The sequence below is a fragment of the Balaenoptera acutorostrata genome, chromosome 6, assembly GCF_949987535.1.
Source record: "Balaenoptera acutorostrata chromosome 6, mBalAcu1.1, whole genome shotgun sequence".
NCBI classification, from domain to species: domain Eukaryota; kingdom Metazoa; phylum Chordata; class Mammalia; order Artiodactyla; family Balaenopteridae; genus Balaenoptera; species Balaenoptera acutorostrata.
The window spans coordinates 125,200,626-125,219,523 of record NC_080069.1 but is presented as its reverse complement, the minus strand read 5'-3'; the positions used below and the strand labels follow the sequence as shown (position 1 = coordinate 125,219,523).

General features: G+C 58.4%; 1 protein-coding gene across 8 annotated transcripts in view; it reads left to right on the top strand.

Moving 5' to 3' along the window:
- EXD3 (exonuclease 3'-5' domain containing 3) overlaps positions 1 to 18,898 on the top strand; it is an 82,115-nt gene that overhangs the window by 28,296 nt on the left and 34,921 nt on the right. For 5 of the 8 annotated variants that reach the window (XM_057548058.1, XM_057548054.1, XM_057548055.1 and 2 more), the window contains 5 exons: positions 660 to 833; positions 1,185 to 1,352; positions 6,247 to 6,300; positions 7,414 to 7,553; positions 13,394 to 13,491. In XM_057548058.1, the coding sequence (XP_057404041.1) occupies positions 660 to 833; positions 1,185 to 1,352; positions 6,247 to 6,300; positions 7,414 to 7,553; positions 13,394 to 13,491 (634 nt within the window). Of the gene's footprint in view, positions 1 to 659; positions 834 to 1,184; positions 1,353 to 6,246; positions 6,301 to 6,585; positions 6,786 to 7,413; positions 7,554 to 13,393; positions 13,492 to 18,898 lie in introns of those variants that run through there. The other 3 variants (XM_057548056.1, XM_057548061.1, XM_057548059.1) reach the window with 3 other exon arrangements.

The window sequence follows — 18,898 nt, the reverse complement described above, 5'->3', positions numbered from 1 at the left end:
CCACAGCGAGGGCAGCCCCTTCCAGAGCCCCTTCCCCTTGGGTGCGAGGGCTTCGGCCCCCTGAGCTCACACCTGACGCCTGCAGCTCCACCCTGCGCCGGACCCCAGCAGGTCCTCGGTCAAGGGAGCTGCAGTGACCTGAACCACTGGAGCGGGCAGGGCGTGGCGGGCTGGCCGTGCACAGGGCCCCGCTGGTCACACAGAGGACGCCCGGCTGCTCTAGAGACGGTGGTGAAATGCACGTTGTCCCCCTGGACGTGGGTGTTGGGGAGCACACCTGTTCTTGTCTCTGTCTTTCGGCTTTTACGTGTCTCCCAGAGCTTCCCAGCACAGGAGGTAGAAAAGTAAACAAAAGGCATTTTTCAGTTGGGGTTTTTTCCTTTTTTCCATTTCCTGTGCTTGCTGGGCCCTGCTGACCTGTCACCGTCTCTGAAGGGCCAGCGCCATGTCCCATGCGTGCCACGCGGGTGGTCAGGGCACAGAGGAGCTGCGCCCAGGGTCTGGCCTAGGGAGCAAGCCCCAGCCTTTGCGGGACCATTGGCCTGGACGGTCCCTGTGCCCGGCCTGGGTGCAGCGGACCAGGAAGGTGTGGGCGGCTCCGTGCGGGTGGGGGAGGCCGGCAGGAGGACCCACCACAGCGAGGCCTTGTGTCTCCACAGCTCCGGGAGGAAGCCCAGAGGGGGTTCGCCGCCCTGGAGGACCCGCTCGCCGCCCTCCTGGACATGCTGGACGGCAGCCAGGGCTGGCGGGGGAAGGGCCCCTCCCTGGAGGCCTGGGTCGCCCGCGAGCTGAAGCGCTGCTTGCAGGCACAGCCGTGCCCGGGGCCGGCCCGGGTGAGCCCTGCCCACGGCCCACAGCCTGCCCCTTCCCAGCCCGTCCAAGCTTCGGCACGGGGTTCCCACGCGCACCTGGCCGGGCCCCTGCGGCCTGTGGAGGTCGCCCACGGTGGTCGGGGGCTCTCGGCCTCCCAAGAGGCACACGCCAGGCCAACCTCAGCTTCCTTGCCTGTGCCCCTGCCCGCCAGCCCCTGCCCACCAGCCCCTGCCCACCCACAGCGTCCACCCACTGGCTCTGAGCTGCAGGTGCTGGCCGCACCAGGCCTGCCCAAGCACCAACCCCCTGCCCGCGTCAGGCCCCGTGACTCCGGCTGCCGCCTCCACTGAAGCTGGGTCTGGGGCCTCCAGGGCAGCCCAGGGCTGAAGCAGCTGCAGGCCCGTGCAGTCAAGCTCCTCGCCGAGAGCCCCCCCGGCCTCGTGGAGCCGCTGGTCAGCATCTTCCAGCTGCAGGACACAGACCGGAGCCCCCTGCTGGCTCACGTCCACCGGCTGCACCAGGAGGGCAAGTTCAAAGAAGTGAGTGAGACCCTCCCTGTGGCTCTGGGCCTCTCGTCCACGGGCCGAGCCTCCACGTGGGTCAGCGGGGTGGGCGGGAGCCAGGCTGGGGCTCGAGGCGCCTAGCCCAGAAGTGTCCCCTCTGCCCTCCAGCGTGGGGGGCCTTGCAGGGGGCCTCAGGTCTGGTGTGCAGGGTTTCGGGGACCAGCCGCCCTGGGGACCATGTCAGGTTCGTGCCTGGCGTGGAGGCCCTGGGAGCCCCTCACGCTGACCGACTGAGAAAGAGGCTGGGTACAGCCCCCCACACCCTGCCTGGTCTGCACCACGCGCTCAGGGCCCTTCCTCCCCAGGTGCCCGCCGGCCTCTCCCCCTCGGTCAGTGGCGTGGGGACGCCCAGCTCTGGCCCAGAAGCCCGCGTGGCTGTGGCCCAGCTTCCTTTGTTAACTCCCAGAATTGCTCTCGGGGGGCTGAGGAGTGCGGGTGCGGGAGAAGCTAGCCGCAGTCTCTGTGCCCCGGGCCCAGATCGGACCCAGGGCCCGCTTCTCTCTTCTCCCGCCCCTGCCCAGACTCCCCCCAAGGTCACTTGGTCCCGTGTTGGCCTGGCCTGGGGGCGGGGAGCCGAGGCCCCTTGGGGCCCAGCTGCCGCTCCATGAGGACAGACCCTCCCTGCGTGGGGGGCCCTGAAGCCACGACCATGCCAGGCCGGGGGACTGGCCACTGTGCTCTAGTCCTGGTCGGTAACAAAGCACCTGTCCGGGCATCTGTAGGCTGCCCTCGGCCTCCCGGACCTGTCGTGCAGCCCTGCCCCAGAGCTGGGGGCTGCGCTCTGGGTGGTGCCCACCCCTGCCTGTTCGCTGGGTCCCTCGGACTGGGTCGGGCCAGTGGTGGTGACCCTGTGAGGGTCTGCATCCCAAGGGCCCTGCTGGCTCCCACCCCGGGGACCGGCCCCGGCACACCTGTGGTTTTCAGAAGATCAGTTGTGAGGCATCGTGCTGGCTTGGGGCAGATTCTCAGCCGCGTCAGTCAGGAGTCCCCAGTGTGTGCGACGCGTGTGGGTTGGGGGCCCCCCGAGGGGGAGGGCGTTTTGCTCCCTTGTCGTGGCAAGGGCTGGGCCAGGAGGGCGAACGTGGGGCTTAGTGGCTGCAGGTCTCTGGGTGGGAATTTGGGGGCTTTTGGAAGCTCGGTGGGTTTGCTGAGTCTCCTTTGTGAGCAGCACTGGTTCTCATTTAAGCCCAGAAGGTTCTGAGACGAAGAGGGAGCTCTGAGGTCACGGCCCAGTGTCCCCGGGCCTGGCCGGGTTCACCGGGGGTGAACCGTCTGTGGGTGTGGTCGGGCGTGGCGGGGCCCACGCGTGAGCAGTGAGGAGGCGCTGTCAGCGCAGCTCTGAGCTGTGCTGCAGGCGCAGGGGGCCCGGGGCTCCTCGCGCCCCGAGATGCGAGATTCGCGATGACCTTGCAGGGCAGGGGAGGTGGGGCAGCCCCGGGCGCCCGGCTCAGAGGTGCCCTCCCCCTGGGTGATGAGTCCAGCGCCCAGGGACCAGAGGCTCGCTCCGGGCTCACCTCCCCCGCTGCCTCGTGGGGCCCAAAGATTGTGGCGCCAGGGTGCCAACAGGTGTGGGGTGCGGCCGGCACCCAGGCCGGGGCCCTCTTCCCGGCGAGGAGGCCCGTCGGGACAGAGGTGTGCGGCCCAGGCCCAGGTGGAGGACGTGCCGCGCGGCCACGGTGGCGGCGCAGGGACCGGGCGCCCGGCTGCTCGGGGCTCGGCCGGGGCTGAACGGGCGCCGAGGCAGAAGGCGGGCTGGTGTGTCGCGTCTCCTGTTACGCTCAGGCCTTTCAAAGAGCGTCTGGGCGGCCGAATGCGCCTCCCTCGCGCTCTGAGGCAAGACTTGCACACAAAGGGGGCTGTTGTCCCGCACAGGCCCCTCGTGCGAAGAAAGGCCATTGTCCCCGAGCGGGGCGGCCCGGCAGGCAGTACACGCTCCAGTGCCCACCGCCGCGCCGCCGAGGGGCCGCCTTCAGGCCTGTCCGCTCGGATTAGCGGGGACTCACGACTTAATGCGCTGCGATATTTCATGTCGAGGGCGGCGGCTGGCCCCGGCCCCGTCAATGCCTGCTTTTGTCTGCTGCATTATTTTATTTACATTTTTTAAACAGCTTATCAAGGTAAAAAGATAGCTTTGCTTTAAAAAAAAAAAAAAAGGCCCCTTGGCTCCAGGCCCGCGCTGAGCCGCCGAGGATGGAAGGCCCGTCGGCCGTCCCGGGGCCTGGCCGCCGGGTCTGGGCACCTGCCCGGCCCCCCTGCTGGCCGAGCGGGCAGTCGGGCGTCAGTGCAGGGCTGTCACCGCCCCAGCCCCTCTGGTCTTCTTAGTTACTTTCCCCCAGAGCGGCAGCTCTGGGGTCCGTCTGGTCAGAGGTCCCTGCAGCCCCGCCCTGGACCGGCCGCAGCGCAGCCCCCTTCTCGTTGGCTGGCTCTCAGCCTCCTGGGCGGAGGTCAGGGAGGCCCGCGAGGTGCCAGGTGGGCCCGGCCCTGGGCAGTGTCCATCCGCAGGTCCCGGCCACTACCCTCCTCCCATTGGGCCTGCTCCCCGGCCTGGGTCTGGAGCCAGTTGCAGGGACCTGGGCCAGCAGGCGATCTTCCTGCACCCGCGGGGCCCCCCCACGTGGCCGCGAGGCCGGTGGTGAGCCGTGGGCAGCCTGGCCTGCTGGCCCCTCAGCAGAAGCTCAGACTGAGAAGTGACCAGAGTCCAGTTCTCAGCCGGGCCAGTAGATCCAAGGTGGAGTCCAGGCTGGGGGCTTCCTAGAGGAGGAGGTTCTGCTGCCAGGTAACCGTGGCCACCCCCCGATGGAGTCAGGGCGCCCTCCCGTGGCCGGGTGAGGCCAGACGGTCCCCCTCCTCGTCTTCTGCACCCCCAGCCTCCAGGCCACAGAGCCCCCCAGGGCTGCAGGGGCAGGATGAGGACACTTCCCAGACTGTCCCTGGGGGTGTCCATGGCCTTCCAACCCTGGATGCTCTGGCCACACCCCTCAGTGTCCACGCAGGCTGCCTGGCCAAAAGAGGGCAGCCTGGGTGCACAGAGGCTCCAGCCTGGCCTGGATAGAGGCTGGCTGCCCTGGAGGAAGCAGGCAGAGGAGAAGGGGACCCAAACCCTCTGACAGCGTCGTCCTGTGACCAGGGCTGTGCACCCCTCACGGGGGGGGGGGGAGGGGGCGCGGCGGGCGGCCTGTCGAGGAGCTGGATCCTCAGACGATGGAGGCCGACAGCCCAGCAGAGTGGTGAGAAGCAGGGGCTCACCTCGCTGCCCCCCCTCCCCTCTCCCAGGTCACTGCCCAGGGCCTGATCTGGAGGGTGGGAGGGTCCCAGGCCCCCAGTCGTCCCTCCCACGGCCTCTTCTCCAACCATGGCATGGCCCGAGCAAGCCCAGGTCCAGATGTTGGCCCTTCAGGAGCCTGGAAGCCAGGCAAGGGTCCAGCAGATGCAGGACACTGGGGACGGGGTTCTGACCACCCCAGTTTCTGAATAAAGTGTGTGAGGCCGCCAGTGTGTGCACTCTGGCCTTCTTGCATGAGGGTCCAGATCTCCCTCAACTTCTCGGGGGTTTCCCGTCCAGAAGAGGTCAGAGCCATGCTGTGAGGCTGGAGTGGTGCCCAGGAAGGTCCCCACGTGGTGGCACCTGCACCCTGCCCACAGCGCTGGGCCCCTCCCCCAAGCCCTGCACCCTCTCCTCAACCCTGGCTCCTTCCCTGGCCCCGCCCCAGCCCCTCCCCCATTTCTGCTTTATCCCCCTCGCCCAAGCCCTGCACCCCCCTTCCCCTGGCCCTGGGCCCCCTGGGGCCTGGCCGAGGCTGAGCTCCTGGACACCGGCCAGGCCGCGGGGCGCCGGGTCAGCGCCGCGCAGGGAGAGGCCCCCAGCCCCGCGCCCCCGCCGCGCGGTCCAGGCCTCCACCGGAGCAGCCTTTCCCAGGCCGCTATTTTGGGCCTTCTGTGAGCTGCAGGGGGCGGGGCCGGGCTGCCCGGCTAGTTATTTTTGCTCATAATGGGAGCACGATGTATGGAAATTATTAATAGCAGAGCGGCCTGCGCTACGTGCGGGCGCCCAGGGCCGCACCGTTTCCTCTGCTGAGTCGGGGGGAGGGGGGTCACGCGCCCCGCGCAGGGCAGGCCACTCAGCGTGCCCACTGCCCCATCTGAGGGGCTGTCTGGGGGGCTGGGGGGGTTCAGAGCCAGGAGCTCTGTGGCTCCCGGGGCAGCTCTCTGCGTGCCCCCAGTGCACGACCACGCCGGTCCCGCTGCCGTGGACCTGGAGCGAGCCGGCCCCGTCCGACGACTCCTAGTCACTGGGGCACGCGGTGTGGCTTGTGGAAAGGGTTCGGAGGCCTGAAGGAGCCCCGCGTGTCAGAGCCGCCACGGTCCCTCGGGCCTCCCGGGCGCACAGAGGCGCACCCGCCCTCGCTGTGGGCCCCGTGAATGGTGGGAGGGGATGCTCCCGGCAGGCGTGGGGAGAGCGGCGTGCGCCGTGTGCAGGCCCCGCGGCCAGGGGTGGGGGCTTCTGCCCCTCCCTCCGCGTCCTCCACCCTCTCACCGGCAAGCCGGGACCCAGGCCACCTGGCTCGGCACGCACTTTGCAGCCCCAACCAGGCCGCACCCCAGTCTGGAGGGCACAGGGCTCGTTCCACCCGCCCCACCGCGTGCGGGGCCTGGCTCAGCACAGGGGGCCTGTGGGCTGGAGCGCTGCCTGATTCCCGGCCGCTTGGCCCGGGGCCACGTGGCTGGAACTGGACCGGCCCCGTGGCTGTGCCTGCAGCTACTGGGCAGTGACGGGGTGGGAGTGGGGGCTGCGGAAGGGCGGGAGCCCCCCACCTGTGGCACCGCCTGTCCCCCCAGGCCCAGTGTCATCCGGTCCCTCTGTGTTTCCCAGGCCATCGTGCTGGGGACAAAGCTGCGGCTGCAGGCAGATCTTGATGTTGAGAAGGTAAGGGTCGTTCTCACGCAAACTGCGTAGCTTCCAGCTCGAGTAAGGTCCAGGCCTCCAGAAACATGGTGTAGGGAGGGTCCCTCCCAGGTCCCTCCCAGGTCCCTCCCAGGTCCCTTCCAGGTCCCTCCCACTGAGCCCTGAGCTTTGCTCCCCACACAGCGGCGGGGCCAGGGCGCTGGAGGGCAGGGGTCACACGTGACTACCTGATCATGTGAGGAGGGTCCAGGAGTAGGGGAAGGGAGGGGCCGGCAAGGGCCTGTGCGTGGTCAGCAGGCATTAGTGTAATGTGCTCAGAAAGTGGCCGATCACCAGGAGCCGACCAAGCGTTCCTTCTCTGCTCTGGGGTGGCTGGAAGGGTTCTCAGGAATGGGGGTTCCCATAAGGACCGCCCACCTGGAGCCCTGGTTTGGCAGATGGGCCTCCGTCCAATCTGGGCTCCAGACAGCCTGACCTATGCGACCACATGCGGGAGGGAAAGGCAGGTGAGGAGGAGTCTTCTGCAGGGGCCACTGGGAGGGGGCTTTGTCGAGACCTGGTTCTTTCACGGGGAATGGCCAGTATGTCCCAGTGCCCAACACCACGGCCAGGGGCTCCCTCGGGGCCTCCCTGAGGGCTCAGGCAGCTTGGGGGTCTTGTAAGCTTGCGCCAGGCCACGTGCTGGTGCCACCTTGCCCGTGGCGGGCATTTCTGGGCCAGCAGGGCCGTGGCCGGTAGTTGGTCTCCATCCTGCCCACCCCACCCCGCTCGGTGAAGACAAGCGGACGATGGGGCCCCTCCAGGAACCCCCTTGTCTCTTGGAGCCTCTCATCCTTCCCGATGGAGATGGGGTGACCACAGAGCCCCCCAGCGACGGGGCCCAGGGAGCAGCGGGGCCTGTGTGTATGTGCAGGGGCCCGAGCATGGGGCGCAGGCCATGAGCCGGGCGTGGGGCTTCGCGAGGTCCTCAGACACTCGGTTGGGCCCCCAAGCTCCCCGGGGGAGGCAAGTTGCATGGACCAGCCTCCAGGCCCCTTGGTTCTGATGCTCTGGCCACTGCCTGCACTGGGTTGGAAGTGAGTCTGGCGTCTTGGGTGCGGTGGAGCTGCGGCCTGAAGGTGTGTTTCCCCGCAGATGTGCATTCCCCTGCTCCTCCAGGACAAGGCAGACCTTGTGGAGCGCTACGTGGATGGCTTTCCCGACCTCCAGCGGAGGCTGCTGGCCCTCATGGACTCCTGGTGCCAGCCCGGCTTTGACATCAGAGTCGTCGCCAGGTGAGCCCCGTGGGGGCCCAGGGTGGGGTGGGGGCAGGGACTTGGCAGGGGCAGCAGGCGCGTGGGAAAGTCACCCCACACCCCACACCGCCTCGCCAGGTGAGCCCCGGCCCGGTCGGCAAGGGGCCTGCTTCGGGAGCCAAGGGGCTGGGCTGGCATCCACCGGGTGAGAGAGTTTAATGCTCTGAGATGAACACAAATAATTCTCCACGGGGACTCCTTCCTTACGCAGTCCTGGAAGTCAAATCTCTTATCCATTCACTGGTTCCTTCGTTTCTGCCTTCATGTAATAAATCTTTGCGGAGCGCCTGCTGTGAACCCTATCCCAGCAGTTACAGAGAAGAGGCAGCGTGCCAACAGGGAGCCCACGCGTGTGCGTGTGCGTGTGCGTGTGGCACCAGGGCGTCCCCTGAGCATGGGCATCTGGAAGGAGAAGGGCTTCCTCCCACCTCCCTGGGGTGGCTGAGGGGCAGTGCGCTGGGACTGCCAAGGCTCCTTGGGCACCTGTCCACCTGTCCCTCAGCAGGCAGCGGGGCTGGGTGCCCTGTCCATGCGCCCTGCAGCCCGGACCATCTCACTTGAGAGTCAGGCCTTGGGCTCTGGCGGCGGGCCTCCCTGGACCCTCCCTCCCCTGGAGCTGGGTGTTTCCTCGTCCCTAAAATGGGACTAATTCTGTCTCAAAGGGCTGTTGTGACTTCACACCCTATGAAGGGGACAAAGCAGCAGGCCAGGCACACGTTGTGTTGCTGCCATTGCTTTTATTATGTATTAAAAAGGAGAGAGAAATGTAGGTGGAGCAAACAAGAGTGTGTACAGGCGGGGAAGTGGGGAGACGCACGGGGGGAGAGTGGGAGGGTCCCGTGAGGTAGATTTAACTGTGGATATTTAATGATTTTTTAAAATGTCCTCGTGCTATGCTCTGAAAGGGCTCAGAAGCAATGACATCCCCTAGCAGTGAGCACGCCTAGCAACCAGATCTTGGTTTCTAGATACCATTCTCCACTAAAAGGAACAAAGGCTCCTTGGGGAGTAGACTGAGAAGGAAAACAATAACAGAGCATAAAAGCATGTAATAGAGCATAAAACCTTGGATTTCTAAAAATACATGAGTCTGTGGGACTTCCCTGGTGGCGCAGTGGTTAAGAATCCACCTGCCAATGCAGGGGACACGGGTTCGAGCCCTGGTCCGGGAAGATCCCACATGCCGCGTAGCAACACAACTACTGAGCCTGCGTTCTAGAGCCCGCGAGCCACAACTACTGAGCCCGCGTGCCACAACTACTGAAGTCTCACACCTAGAGCCTGCGCTCCGCAGCAAGAGAAGCCACCCCAGTGAGAAGCCCGCACACCACAACAAAGAGTAGCCCCCGCTCCCGGCAACTGGAGAAAGCCCGTGCGCAGTAACGAAGACCCAACGCAGCCAAAAATAAATAAATTAAATAAATAAAATTTTTTAAAAAAGAAAGAAAACCAACAACCTGATTTTAAAAATGGACCAAAGATCCAGATACCTCACCAGAGAAGATACACAGATGACAAATAAGCACATGAAAAGGTGCACTACATCATATGTCCTCGGGGAAATGCAAATTAAAACAATGAGATATCATGACACCCCTATTAGAATGGACAGAATCCAGAACACTGACATCGCCAAATGCTGGCGAGGATGTAAAGCAACAAGAACTCTCATCACTGCTGGTGGGAATGCAAAATGGTGCAGCCACTTTGAAGGACCGTTCAGTGCTTTCTTACAAAACTAAACACATTCTTGCCATATGACCAAGCCATTGTGCTCCTTGGTATTTACCCAAAGACATTGAAAACCTCTGTCCACACAAAAACCTGCACTTGAGTGTTTATAGCAACTCTATTTATAGTTGCCAAAACTTGGAAGGAACCAAGATGTCCTCCAGTAGTTGGATGGATAAATAAACTGTGGTCCATCCAGACAATGGAATATTATTCAGAGCTAGAAAGACATGAGCCATCAAGCCATGAAAAGACAGGGAGGAAACTTAGATGCAAATTACAAAGTGAGAGAAGCCAATCTGAAAAGGCTACTGCTGTGAGATTCCAGCTACATGACATTCTGGAAAAGGCCAAGCTATAGAGACAATAAAAGGATCAGGGATCATGGAGAGGGAGGAACAAATAGGAGAGCACTGAGGATTCTTAGGGCAGTGAAACTACTCTGTATTTCACTGTAATTGTGGGTACCTAAGCACTTGTCAAAACGCATAGAATGTACGACACCAAGAGTGAGCCCAAGGTAAACCATGGACTGTGGGTGAGGATGACGTGTCCAGGTGGGTTGATCACTGTGACAAGTGGACCATCTGGTGGGGATGCTGGCAGTGTGTGTGGTGTGTCCCCACACGGGGAACCTCCGTGCTCTGCTCAGCTTTGCTGTGAACCTAAAACTGCCCTAAAAAAAGTAAAATCTATTTTGTCAAAAGTTAATACACCATGATCTAGTGGAATTTATTTAAGGAACACGAGGTTGGTAAAACATTTAAAAATCCATTGTCATTCACCCTGTCAACAGATTGGATAACAAAACTATGTAAGCATCTCAACGTATATAAAAATTAAAAAATTCAAACCTTATTTATGATAAAAACTCCCAGCAAACTACAAATATAAGGAAACTTCCTTCATCTGTTAAAGGATAGTACTGAAAATAAAAAGAAAACTACAGCAAGCATCATTTTTCTCTAAGTTTTCTTAAAGTATGATTACTATATAATGAACTCTGTGTTCGGAGTGTGTAATTTTGTAACTTTTGATGTATGTATGTGTCCACGAAACCATCACCACAATCCAGGTACTGAGCACATCCCCCCGCCATCCCCTGAGGACCGCTGATCTGCTTTGTGTTACTGTAGATTCCTTTTCATTTTCTAGTACATTATGTAAGTGGAGTTATGTCGTATGGCTTCTGTCCCCCAGCACAATTATTCTGAGATTCATCCACGTTATTTCATTTCTTCGTGCTGAGTGGTGTTGCCGTGTGTAGCTGCACCATGCTTTGCTTATCCATTCACTCATCGATGGATATTTGGGTGTTTCCAGGTTTTGTCTGTTACACACACCGCTGCTGTGAACATTCGTGCCCAAGGCTCTGCGTGGACGTGTGCCTTCATTTCTCTTGGGTGAACACCCTGGAGTGTGACACCTGGGTCATGTGATACGTGTGGATTAATTTTTTGAGAAACCGTCAAACTGTTTTCCAGGGCGGCTGCACGTTTCCCATTCCCTCCAGCAGCAGGCGAGAATCGCGAGCCCCACATCCTCGCTGGCCCGTGGCCTGGTCAGCCTGCAACGTCCGCGGTTCTAATGGGCATGGAGTGCTATCTTCTTGTGCTTTTCATTTGCAGTCCCTAATGACTAAGGATGTAAAGTGTATTTTCATTTGCTTATTTGCCATCTGTGCGTCTTCTTTGGTGAATTAGCTGCTCCATCTTTTACACTTCTTTTTTTTTTTAATATTTTATTTATTTATTTAATTTGGTTGCACCGGTCTTATTTGTGGCAGGCGGGCTCCTTAGTTGTGGCATGCAAACTCTTAGTTGCGGCATGCATGTGGGATCTAGTTCCCTGACCAGGAATCGAACCCAGGCCCCCTGCATTGGGAGCTCGCAGTTTAACCACTGCACCACCAGGGAAGTCCCTACACAATTTTAATTAGGTTGACTGTTTTCATTACTAAGTTTTGAGAGATTTAGAAATAGAATCTGGGTTAAAGGCCCTTATCAGACATGTTATTTGCAGACGTTTCACCCTGTGGTGCATCTTCTCATTCTTTTAATGATCTTTCAAAGAGCAAAAGTTCTTAATTTGTTGAAGTCCAGTTTATAAATTAAAAAAAAATTTGCATCATGCTTTTAGTATCATAGCTAAGAAATCTTTGCCTAACTCAAGGGCACAAACATTTTCTCCTGTTTACTTCTAGAAGTTTTATAATTTTAGGTTTTACATTTCCATCTATGGCCCATTTTTGGATAATTTTCATATGGGGTGCTAGGTGTGGATTGAAGTTCTTTTTTTTTTTTTTAACAGCTGACGTCTAATTGTTCCAGCAGCATTTGTTGTAAAAGGCTGTCCTTTCCCACAGAGTTGCCTTTGTGCCTCTGTCAGGTGTCCATATATGTGTGGGTCTCTCTGTCCTCTTTTACTGCTCTGTTTGTGACACATGTTTTGACTACCGTAGCCTTATGGTAAGTCCTGAGTCAGACAGGGTTAGCCCTCCAATGCTGTTCTTCTGTGTCAAAGTTGTTTTTATTATTCTGGACCCTTTGCATTTGTATATGAATTTTAGAATCAGTTTGTCAATTTCTATCCCCCAAAAAAGCCCCCTGAGCAGGGGAACACAGCCAGGGCTCTGAGACCTCTGGCCAGCCTATCTGGAGCTTAGAGGACGCTGAAAAGCACTTAAAAACAAACACGAAAGCTGTAATTGAGGCCTGTAGAGAGTTTCTGTGTCTGAAATAAACACCAGAGCTATACAGAGGGCGCCTTTGGAATACAGAACAGACTTGTCAGTTAAAAACGTGATGGCAGGGCTTCCCTGGTGGCGCAGTGGTTGAGAATCTGCCTGCCAATGCAGGGGACACGGGTTCGAGCCCTGGTCTGGGAAGATCCCACATGCCGCGGAGCAACTGGGCCCGTGAGCCACAACTACTGAGCCTGAGCGTCTGGAGCCTCTGCTCCGCAACAAGAGAGGCCGCGATAGTGACAGGCCCGCGCACCGCGATGAAGAGTGGCCCCCACTCGCCGCAACTGGAGAAAAGCCCTCACACAGAAACGAAGACCCAACACAGCCAAAAATAAACATAATAAATAAATAATAAATAAAAATTAAAAAAAAAACGTGATGGCAGAATGAAAGTCTCAATAAAAGGTCTGGAAGATAAACTTGAAGATACCTTCCCAATGTCATACAAAATAAATTAACAAAGAAGGAAAAGCAGAGAGGAAAGTTTTTTTTTTTTAAATGGCAGATTCTGTCAAGAAGACCCAACATCCAAATAATGAGAATTCCAGAAAGAAAGAAGGGAAAGCATGGAGGAATTCACTCCAGACTCAGTCCTGGGTGGATGGAGAGAGACCCACACTGAGGACCAGGACCCTAAACCCTCAGAAAGAGCAGGAATCAGACCGGTTCCAGGAGCAGTGCCAGCGCAGGCTTCAGCCCAGCCAGGCCCAGTCCCGTGTGAGGCCTAGGGCACCATCTCCAGGTCCACACCTCGCCCCTGGGAGGCGCCTGCAGAGCCGCTTTGCCCTGGACTAGGGGCAGGAGAGGTGCAGGGCCACCGGGACGGTGATGGACAGGGGCCTGGGAGCAGCCAGCGGCGGGGAGAGGGGCGCAGGGTGACGTGGGCTCTGTCCGCAGGACAGGAGGCTAAGGAGGCAATCAGACCAGCAAGGATTAACCCGCAGAGAAGAGGAGGCTGTGGCTTAGCCGCCAGTCATACTTGCACCGTCGTAATATCGTAAAAGCAGCTTGTGCCCAATTAACTAGAACCGTGGATGCTGTTGTGGGGGAGAGGCGCCTTCTGTGGTGAGACATCGTACAAAACACTTGAAACTGAATCATCGAGAGACCGCAATACAAGGCGGTTCTTGGAAACATGGGGCAAGTGTAGACCACCTCAGAATTGTCGTGCAGGTGACCAGCGGCAGGAGGGGCGTGCTGACGTGCTGCCTTTCTCTGAGCCTTGCAGGAAGACTTGGCTTGTGAACTGTGCACGCGTATGACATTGATGAAAGTTAAAATCTTGAGATGCGTTAACCGAGAGAAAGCAGTGCTGGGCACGAGCCGTGTCTCTCTCCTGCAGAAGGTACCCGCAGACGACCTCGAGGCTGGAGAGGCTGAGCCCCAGAGCGCTGGCTCGGCAGGTCCTGCGGCTGCTGGAGCGGCACGGCCTGGACCCTGGTGAGTGGGGCCCCCATGCCCTGCGCTGGGGCGGGTGCTGGGCTGGTGCCGCCGGAGGTTCAGGCGGACCAGGGTCTACCGACCCCCAGCTCCCTTCCCGTCTCCTCCCTGCTTCCCCTCAGCATCTGCCCACCTGGGGTGCCCCTGGGAGTCTGGGCCCCGTGGGTGAGGACCACCGAGGCTGCGCCTACACCGTGCTCCCTGCCCCCTCCCCCTCGGCGATCGCGGGCACCCTCTCAGAGGAGCAGTCTTACAGTGTTTCGAGATTGTGGAAATTCTTCTCACTTCCTGGTCTGTGCGAGTGTTGGTCAGGAACGGATGTGGAATTTTATCAAATACCCTTTTTGCACCTGTTGGGATGATGCTGAGCTTTTCCCCCTTTGGTCTGTTCGTGGCGTGGATTAGGTTGATCGACTATATAACATTAAACGAATCCTGGATCCCTGCCATGGCCCCGTCTCTGCCGGGTTGTGTTGCCACTTACGTAGACTGCTAGATCTCGTTTGCCAACTGAAGCTGGATTCAGACTTCGCCTTCCTGAAATGTCTGTTTCTGGCTTTGTGTACGAGGTTAAGCTGGCCTCTGAACACTCAGTGGATGAAGACCTGTCCTTTCTTTTCACTGAGGGTGTTTGTCTAAGATTGGAATTCTTTCTTCCTAAGAAGTTCAGGGGAAATGGCCTGTGAACCTGGATTGCTTTTCATTGTGGAAACATGACTATTGATTCGTCAGCTGTGGGTTTTTTCCAGGGAGTTTGTCTATTTCACTTACGGTTCAAAATGTACTGTCATAAGGTATTCCTAAGACCCCTTCCTTTTTATGGCTGAGTAATGTTCCATTTTACATTTACACCTCAGCTTCTTTGTCCACTCGTCTGTCGATGGACACTCAGGTTGTTTCCGTGTCTGGGCTGTTGTGGACGCTGCTGCAGTGAACGTAGGGGTGCAGGTATCTCTTTGAGGGAGTGATTTCATAGCCTTGGAACAAATACCCAGAAGTGGAATTGCTGGATCGTGTGGTAGTTCCATTTTTAATTTTTTGAGAAACCTCTACAGTGTTTTCCAGAGTGGCTACAGTGATTTACGTTCCCACCAACAATGTACTAAGGTTCCCTTTTCTCCACACCCTCGCCAGCATTTGTTATTTGTTGGTTTTTGGATGACGGCCATTCTGACAGGTGTGAGGTGATGTCTCATTGTGGTTTTGATTTGCATTTCCCTGATTAGTGATGTTGAGCATCTTTTCATGTGCCTGTTGGCCATCTGTGTGTCCTCCTTGGGAAAACATCTCTTCAGTTCCCCTGCCTATTTTTTAATTCAGATTATTTGGGGGGTTTTGCTACTAAGTTTTATGAGTTCTTTATATATTTTGGATATTAACCCCTTATCTGTACATGGTTTGGAAACATTTTCTCCCACTCCGAAGGTTGCCCTTTCATTTTGTTGATTGTTCCCTTGCTGTGCAGAAGGTTTTGTTTGATGTAGCACATATGTTGATTTTTGCTTTCATTGCCCTGCTTTTGGTTTTTTTGTTCCTGTCTGTTGTATGCCCTGCTCAGCCCACTAAACTGAATCTTAAGCCTTCTTTCTTCTTGAATATATTCCCCAAGTTTCAATATGTATTATTTTTATTATTGTCCAGCTCAAGACACTTTAAATTTCTATTATAATTTTCTTCTTTTACCCATGAACTAACTAGAAGTGTGTTTCGTTTCTTTTTTTTTTTTTTTTTGGTTGTGCTGGCTCCTTAGTTGCTGCATATGGGCTCCTTAGTTGAGGCTCGAGAGCTCCTTAGTTGTGGCATGCAGACTCCTTAGTTGTGGCATGCAAACTCTTAGTTGTGGCGTGCATGTGGGATCTAGTTCCCTGACCAGGGATCAAACCCAGGCCCCCTGCGTTGGGAGTGAGGAGTCTTAACCACTGCACCACCAGGGAAGTCCCTAGAAGTGTGTTTTTAATTCCCAAGCTATGACATTTTTGGTTATCTTTCTGGTGTGGTCTGTTAATCTCATTGTGATCAGGGACCATGCTCGGTATGATGTCAGTCCTTTGATTGGGTTGAAATGTGTTGTTGGGAAGAGATCTAACTTCTCCCCTTTGAAAGCAATCTCTCTTTTTCTCTGGATACCTTTAGGCTCTTCTCTTTGTCTTTGGTGTTCTGTGGTTTCACTGTGAGGAGCCTAGTTATAGATTTCTTTTTATTTGTCTTGCTTGGGATTTATTGGGCATTTGAATCTGTGGATCGGTGTCTTCAATCTGCTCTGGAATTTTTTCAGCCATTATCTCTTTCGGATATTGCCTCCTTCCCCTGTCTTCTCTCTGTTCTCTTCCTGGGACTCTGAATATGTATTGAGTCCCCGTATCTTCCATGTGTTTTACCTTTCTTACATAGTTTTCATCCCTTTTCTTCTGTGTTGTCTAATCCTGGTAATTCTTCTGCTGTCCTTTTCACTTTACTAGTTCTCTCTTTATCTGTATCCAACGTACTATGAAATCCATCCACTATTTCTATTTCGATTGTTGTGTTTTCAGCCCTAGAATTTATAGTTTGGTTCTTTTTCAGATCCGCTGTTTCCCTTTGTATGGCTTCCCATTGCCTGAAGACATTTCTGATTTTGTCTTTTCTGTCTCTGAGTACCGTGCTCCTGGCTGTGTTACGGTCTGTATCTAAACTTCAGCACCGTCTCTGGTCCTTGTCTGGTTTGTCTGCCTCACTTACTTGCAGGCTAACTTTGCACCTGCCAACCTTGAGAAATCATCTGATGAAACTTTCTGCCTCCAGAAAGGAATTTATGTATTTATTTATTTTTGGCTGTGTTGGGTCTTCGTTGCTGCGCGCAGGCTTTCTCTAGTTGCAGCGAGCGGGGACTACTCTTCATTGCAGTGCGCGGGCTTCTTGCGGTGGCTTCTCTTGTTGTGGAGCACGGGCTCTAGGCGCGTGGGCTTCAGTAGTTGTGGCACACAGGTTCAGTAGTTGTGGCACACGGGTTCTAGAGCGCAGGCTCAGTAGCTGTGGCGCACGGGCTTAGTTCCTCCGCGGCATGTGGGATCTTCCCGGATCAGGGCTTGAACCCGTGTCCCCTGCATTGGCAGGTGGATTCTCAACCACTGCGCCACCAGGGAAGCCCCCACTGAGAGGTTTTGATTCAGCCCCTCTGGAGGCACCACGTGCGCGGAAGGGAGAAGCAGGAGGGGTGGGACCACCCAGGCCAGCGGTGCAGGTGCATCAGGGCCCTGGGAGCCAGGGCCACGGGCTGCGCTGGCAGTGGGGGGGGGGTGGCACTCCACCCGAGGCACAGGAGCCCACCTCAGAGGCCTGGCTGGGCAGCAAGGAGCCAGCCCCCCTCAGGCTGCTGATTAAAACCCAGAGGGTGAGTTCTAGACCCAGGAGCTCCGAGGAAGGTCCCAGCGACACAGACCGCTGGGGGGTGCTGGGCTCTGAGGGGCCAGGAAGACTGGGGTGCAGTGCCACCGCCCTGCAGCTGGGGACCTGGCCCTGAGCTGAAGCCAAGGGACTGGGCCGGAGGGACCCCCGACCCAGGCACAGGGGCCTCCAGGCTCACCTGCACACCTGCCCTGGGCACCCAGTCAGGGAGCTCTGGGAGCGTTGCCCGGTGGGAACGTGAGGTGGGGACATCCAGGCCCCGGCTGCCAGGGCCTCCCGCTAGGCTGGTGGTGGTCACTTGAGGCAGGGCCCCGCCCACCCGGGACCAGGACCAGAGCCTCGAGGGCCGGGGAGGGAGGTGGGCAGGAGGCCCACAGAACCAGGCATGGTGGGCGGGCTGTGGGGGGGGCAGCCCACCATCCAGCAGCCCTGTCACACCTTTCTTTGACTTCAGGGGCCGCGTCATGGCCATGGTGGGCCAGGCCTGGCACCAGAGCAGCCTTTGGCGGCCTCAGGCCGGCCTAAGCTGGGTGCCTCCCAGGACAGGGCGTGCCCGCCTGGGGAGGGTCCATCCCACCCCACAGGTCTCGGCCAGGCCCGAGGCTGGAGCAGGTGAGTGCCCGGAGCCCGCGGGGCAGGTGGGGCCTTCCCTGCTGATCCTGCGGAGGGCCGGGAGTGCGGACAGGGCAGCGGCAGGTTCTTTCCGTGGGGGCCTCGGCCGGCAGCCCTGCTGGGGAGGTAGGTGCCACCGGCCCCCTCCCGGGTGTATGCGCTGCCAGGCCCCTTCTGTAGCCCCCCAGCTGGCTCCGGGGGCCTGTCCCAGCCAGGAGGCCTCACGGTGGCAGGGCTGCTTCTTCTCAGTAGACCTGGCAGTTCCTGATTTCAGACAACACAGGCCAGCGTTTCCAGCGCCCTAAAAACTGCCCCCCCAGAGGGAGGGGCACCAACGCCCCCTGTGGTCCTCGCTGGGCATCCGCCATTGCGGCGTGGGCCTCCACGTGGACTGACCCCATGCCCTCCTTGGGAGGACAGAGTCGGACACGATGCAGGGTGGGGCCCGCTCCCCCCTCAGCCCTGAGCTCCCCCAGCCCGCCCTCCCCAGGCCTGGGTCCCGGTGGAGCCCCCAGTGTCTGGGCGGAGTCAGCAGGGCACGTTCGGGTTGCGTTTCCAGCTTGCAGCCTCGGGCAGGCGGCTGGGCCTGACCCACCTACGCCTTTGCCTTTATGTTTGGGTTTGGATGAACCATCAGTGCAGACTGCGGCCTGAATGCCTTCTGTCAATGCGATACTGTATCCACAGGCTTTTGACGAAGTATCTCATCGGCAAAATGATGCATAGCATTGTAGAAATGTCAGGAAAGCTGGTTTCTGTCTGTCTCCATCCGAGTGAGACTTGCTTCTGCAGCAGCTTCGGCACCTTTGTCTCTGTCCTGAGCGTCCCCTCCTGCCCTGAGTAACCCGTTCATCCGTCCCTGCCTCCCTGCTGCAGTCTCGTCCAGGCTCCCGAGCGGCCTGTGCGGCACGTGCACGGGTCTGGAGCCCTCTCGTCTCGCGTCCCTGCCTCGGCAGGAAGCGGGAGGGAAGGCTGAGGGGCGGCTGCCAGGCCCCGGCCTCTGGGCAGCCCTGACCTCTGTGTGCTCGGACGGCGTCCTTGTAGCAAGGGTGCCCCCTGTGCTGGCTGTGTGGTCCTGGCCGAGAGCGTGGGGTCCTGGCCGAGAGCGTGGGGTCCTGGCCGAGAGCGTGGGGTCCTGGCCGGGGTCTGGGGATGGCCGGGCCCCCGCTGGGAGGTGCAGGTGGGCAGGCTCTGTGGTCAGTATCCCCCCGGACCGCCAGGCTGCAAGGACAGCTGGCCCCAGGGGGGAGGAGCAGCAGCCAAGTGGGTGGGCAGGGGGTGCCCTTCGCAGGCCCCCTTGGGCTCTGAACAGGACATGAAGGTGAGGCCAACAGGTAAGCATAGTTGGTGAACACATGAGCAAGACCGCCCCTTCCTCGGGAGATTCACGTCCTCGGGGGGCCAGGAAGCA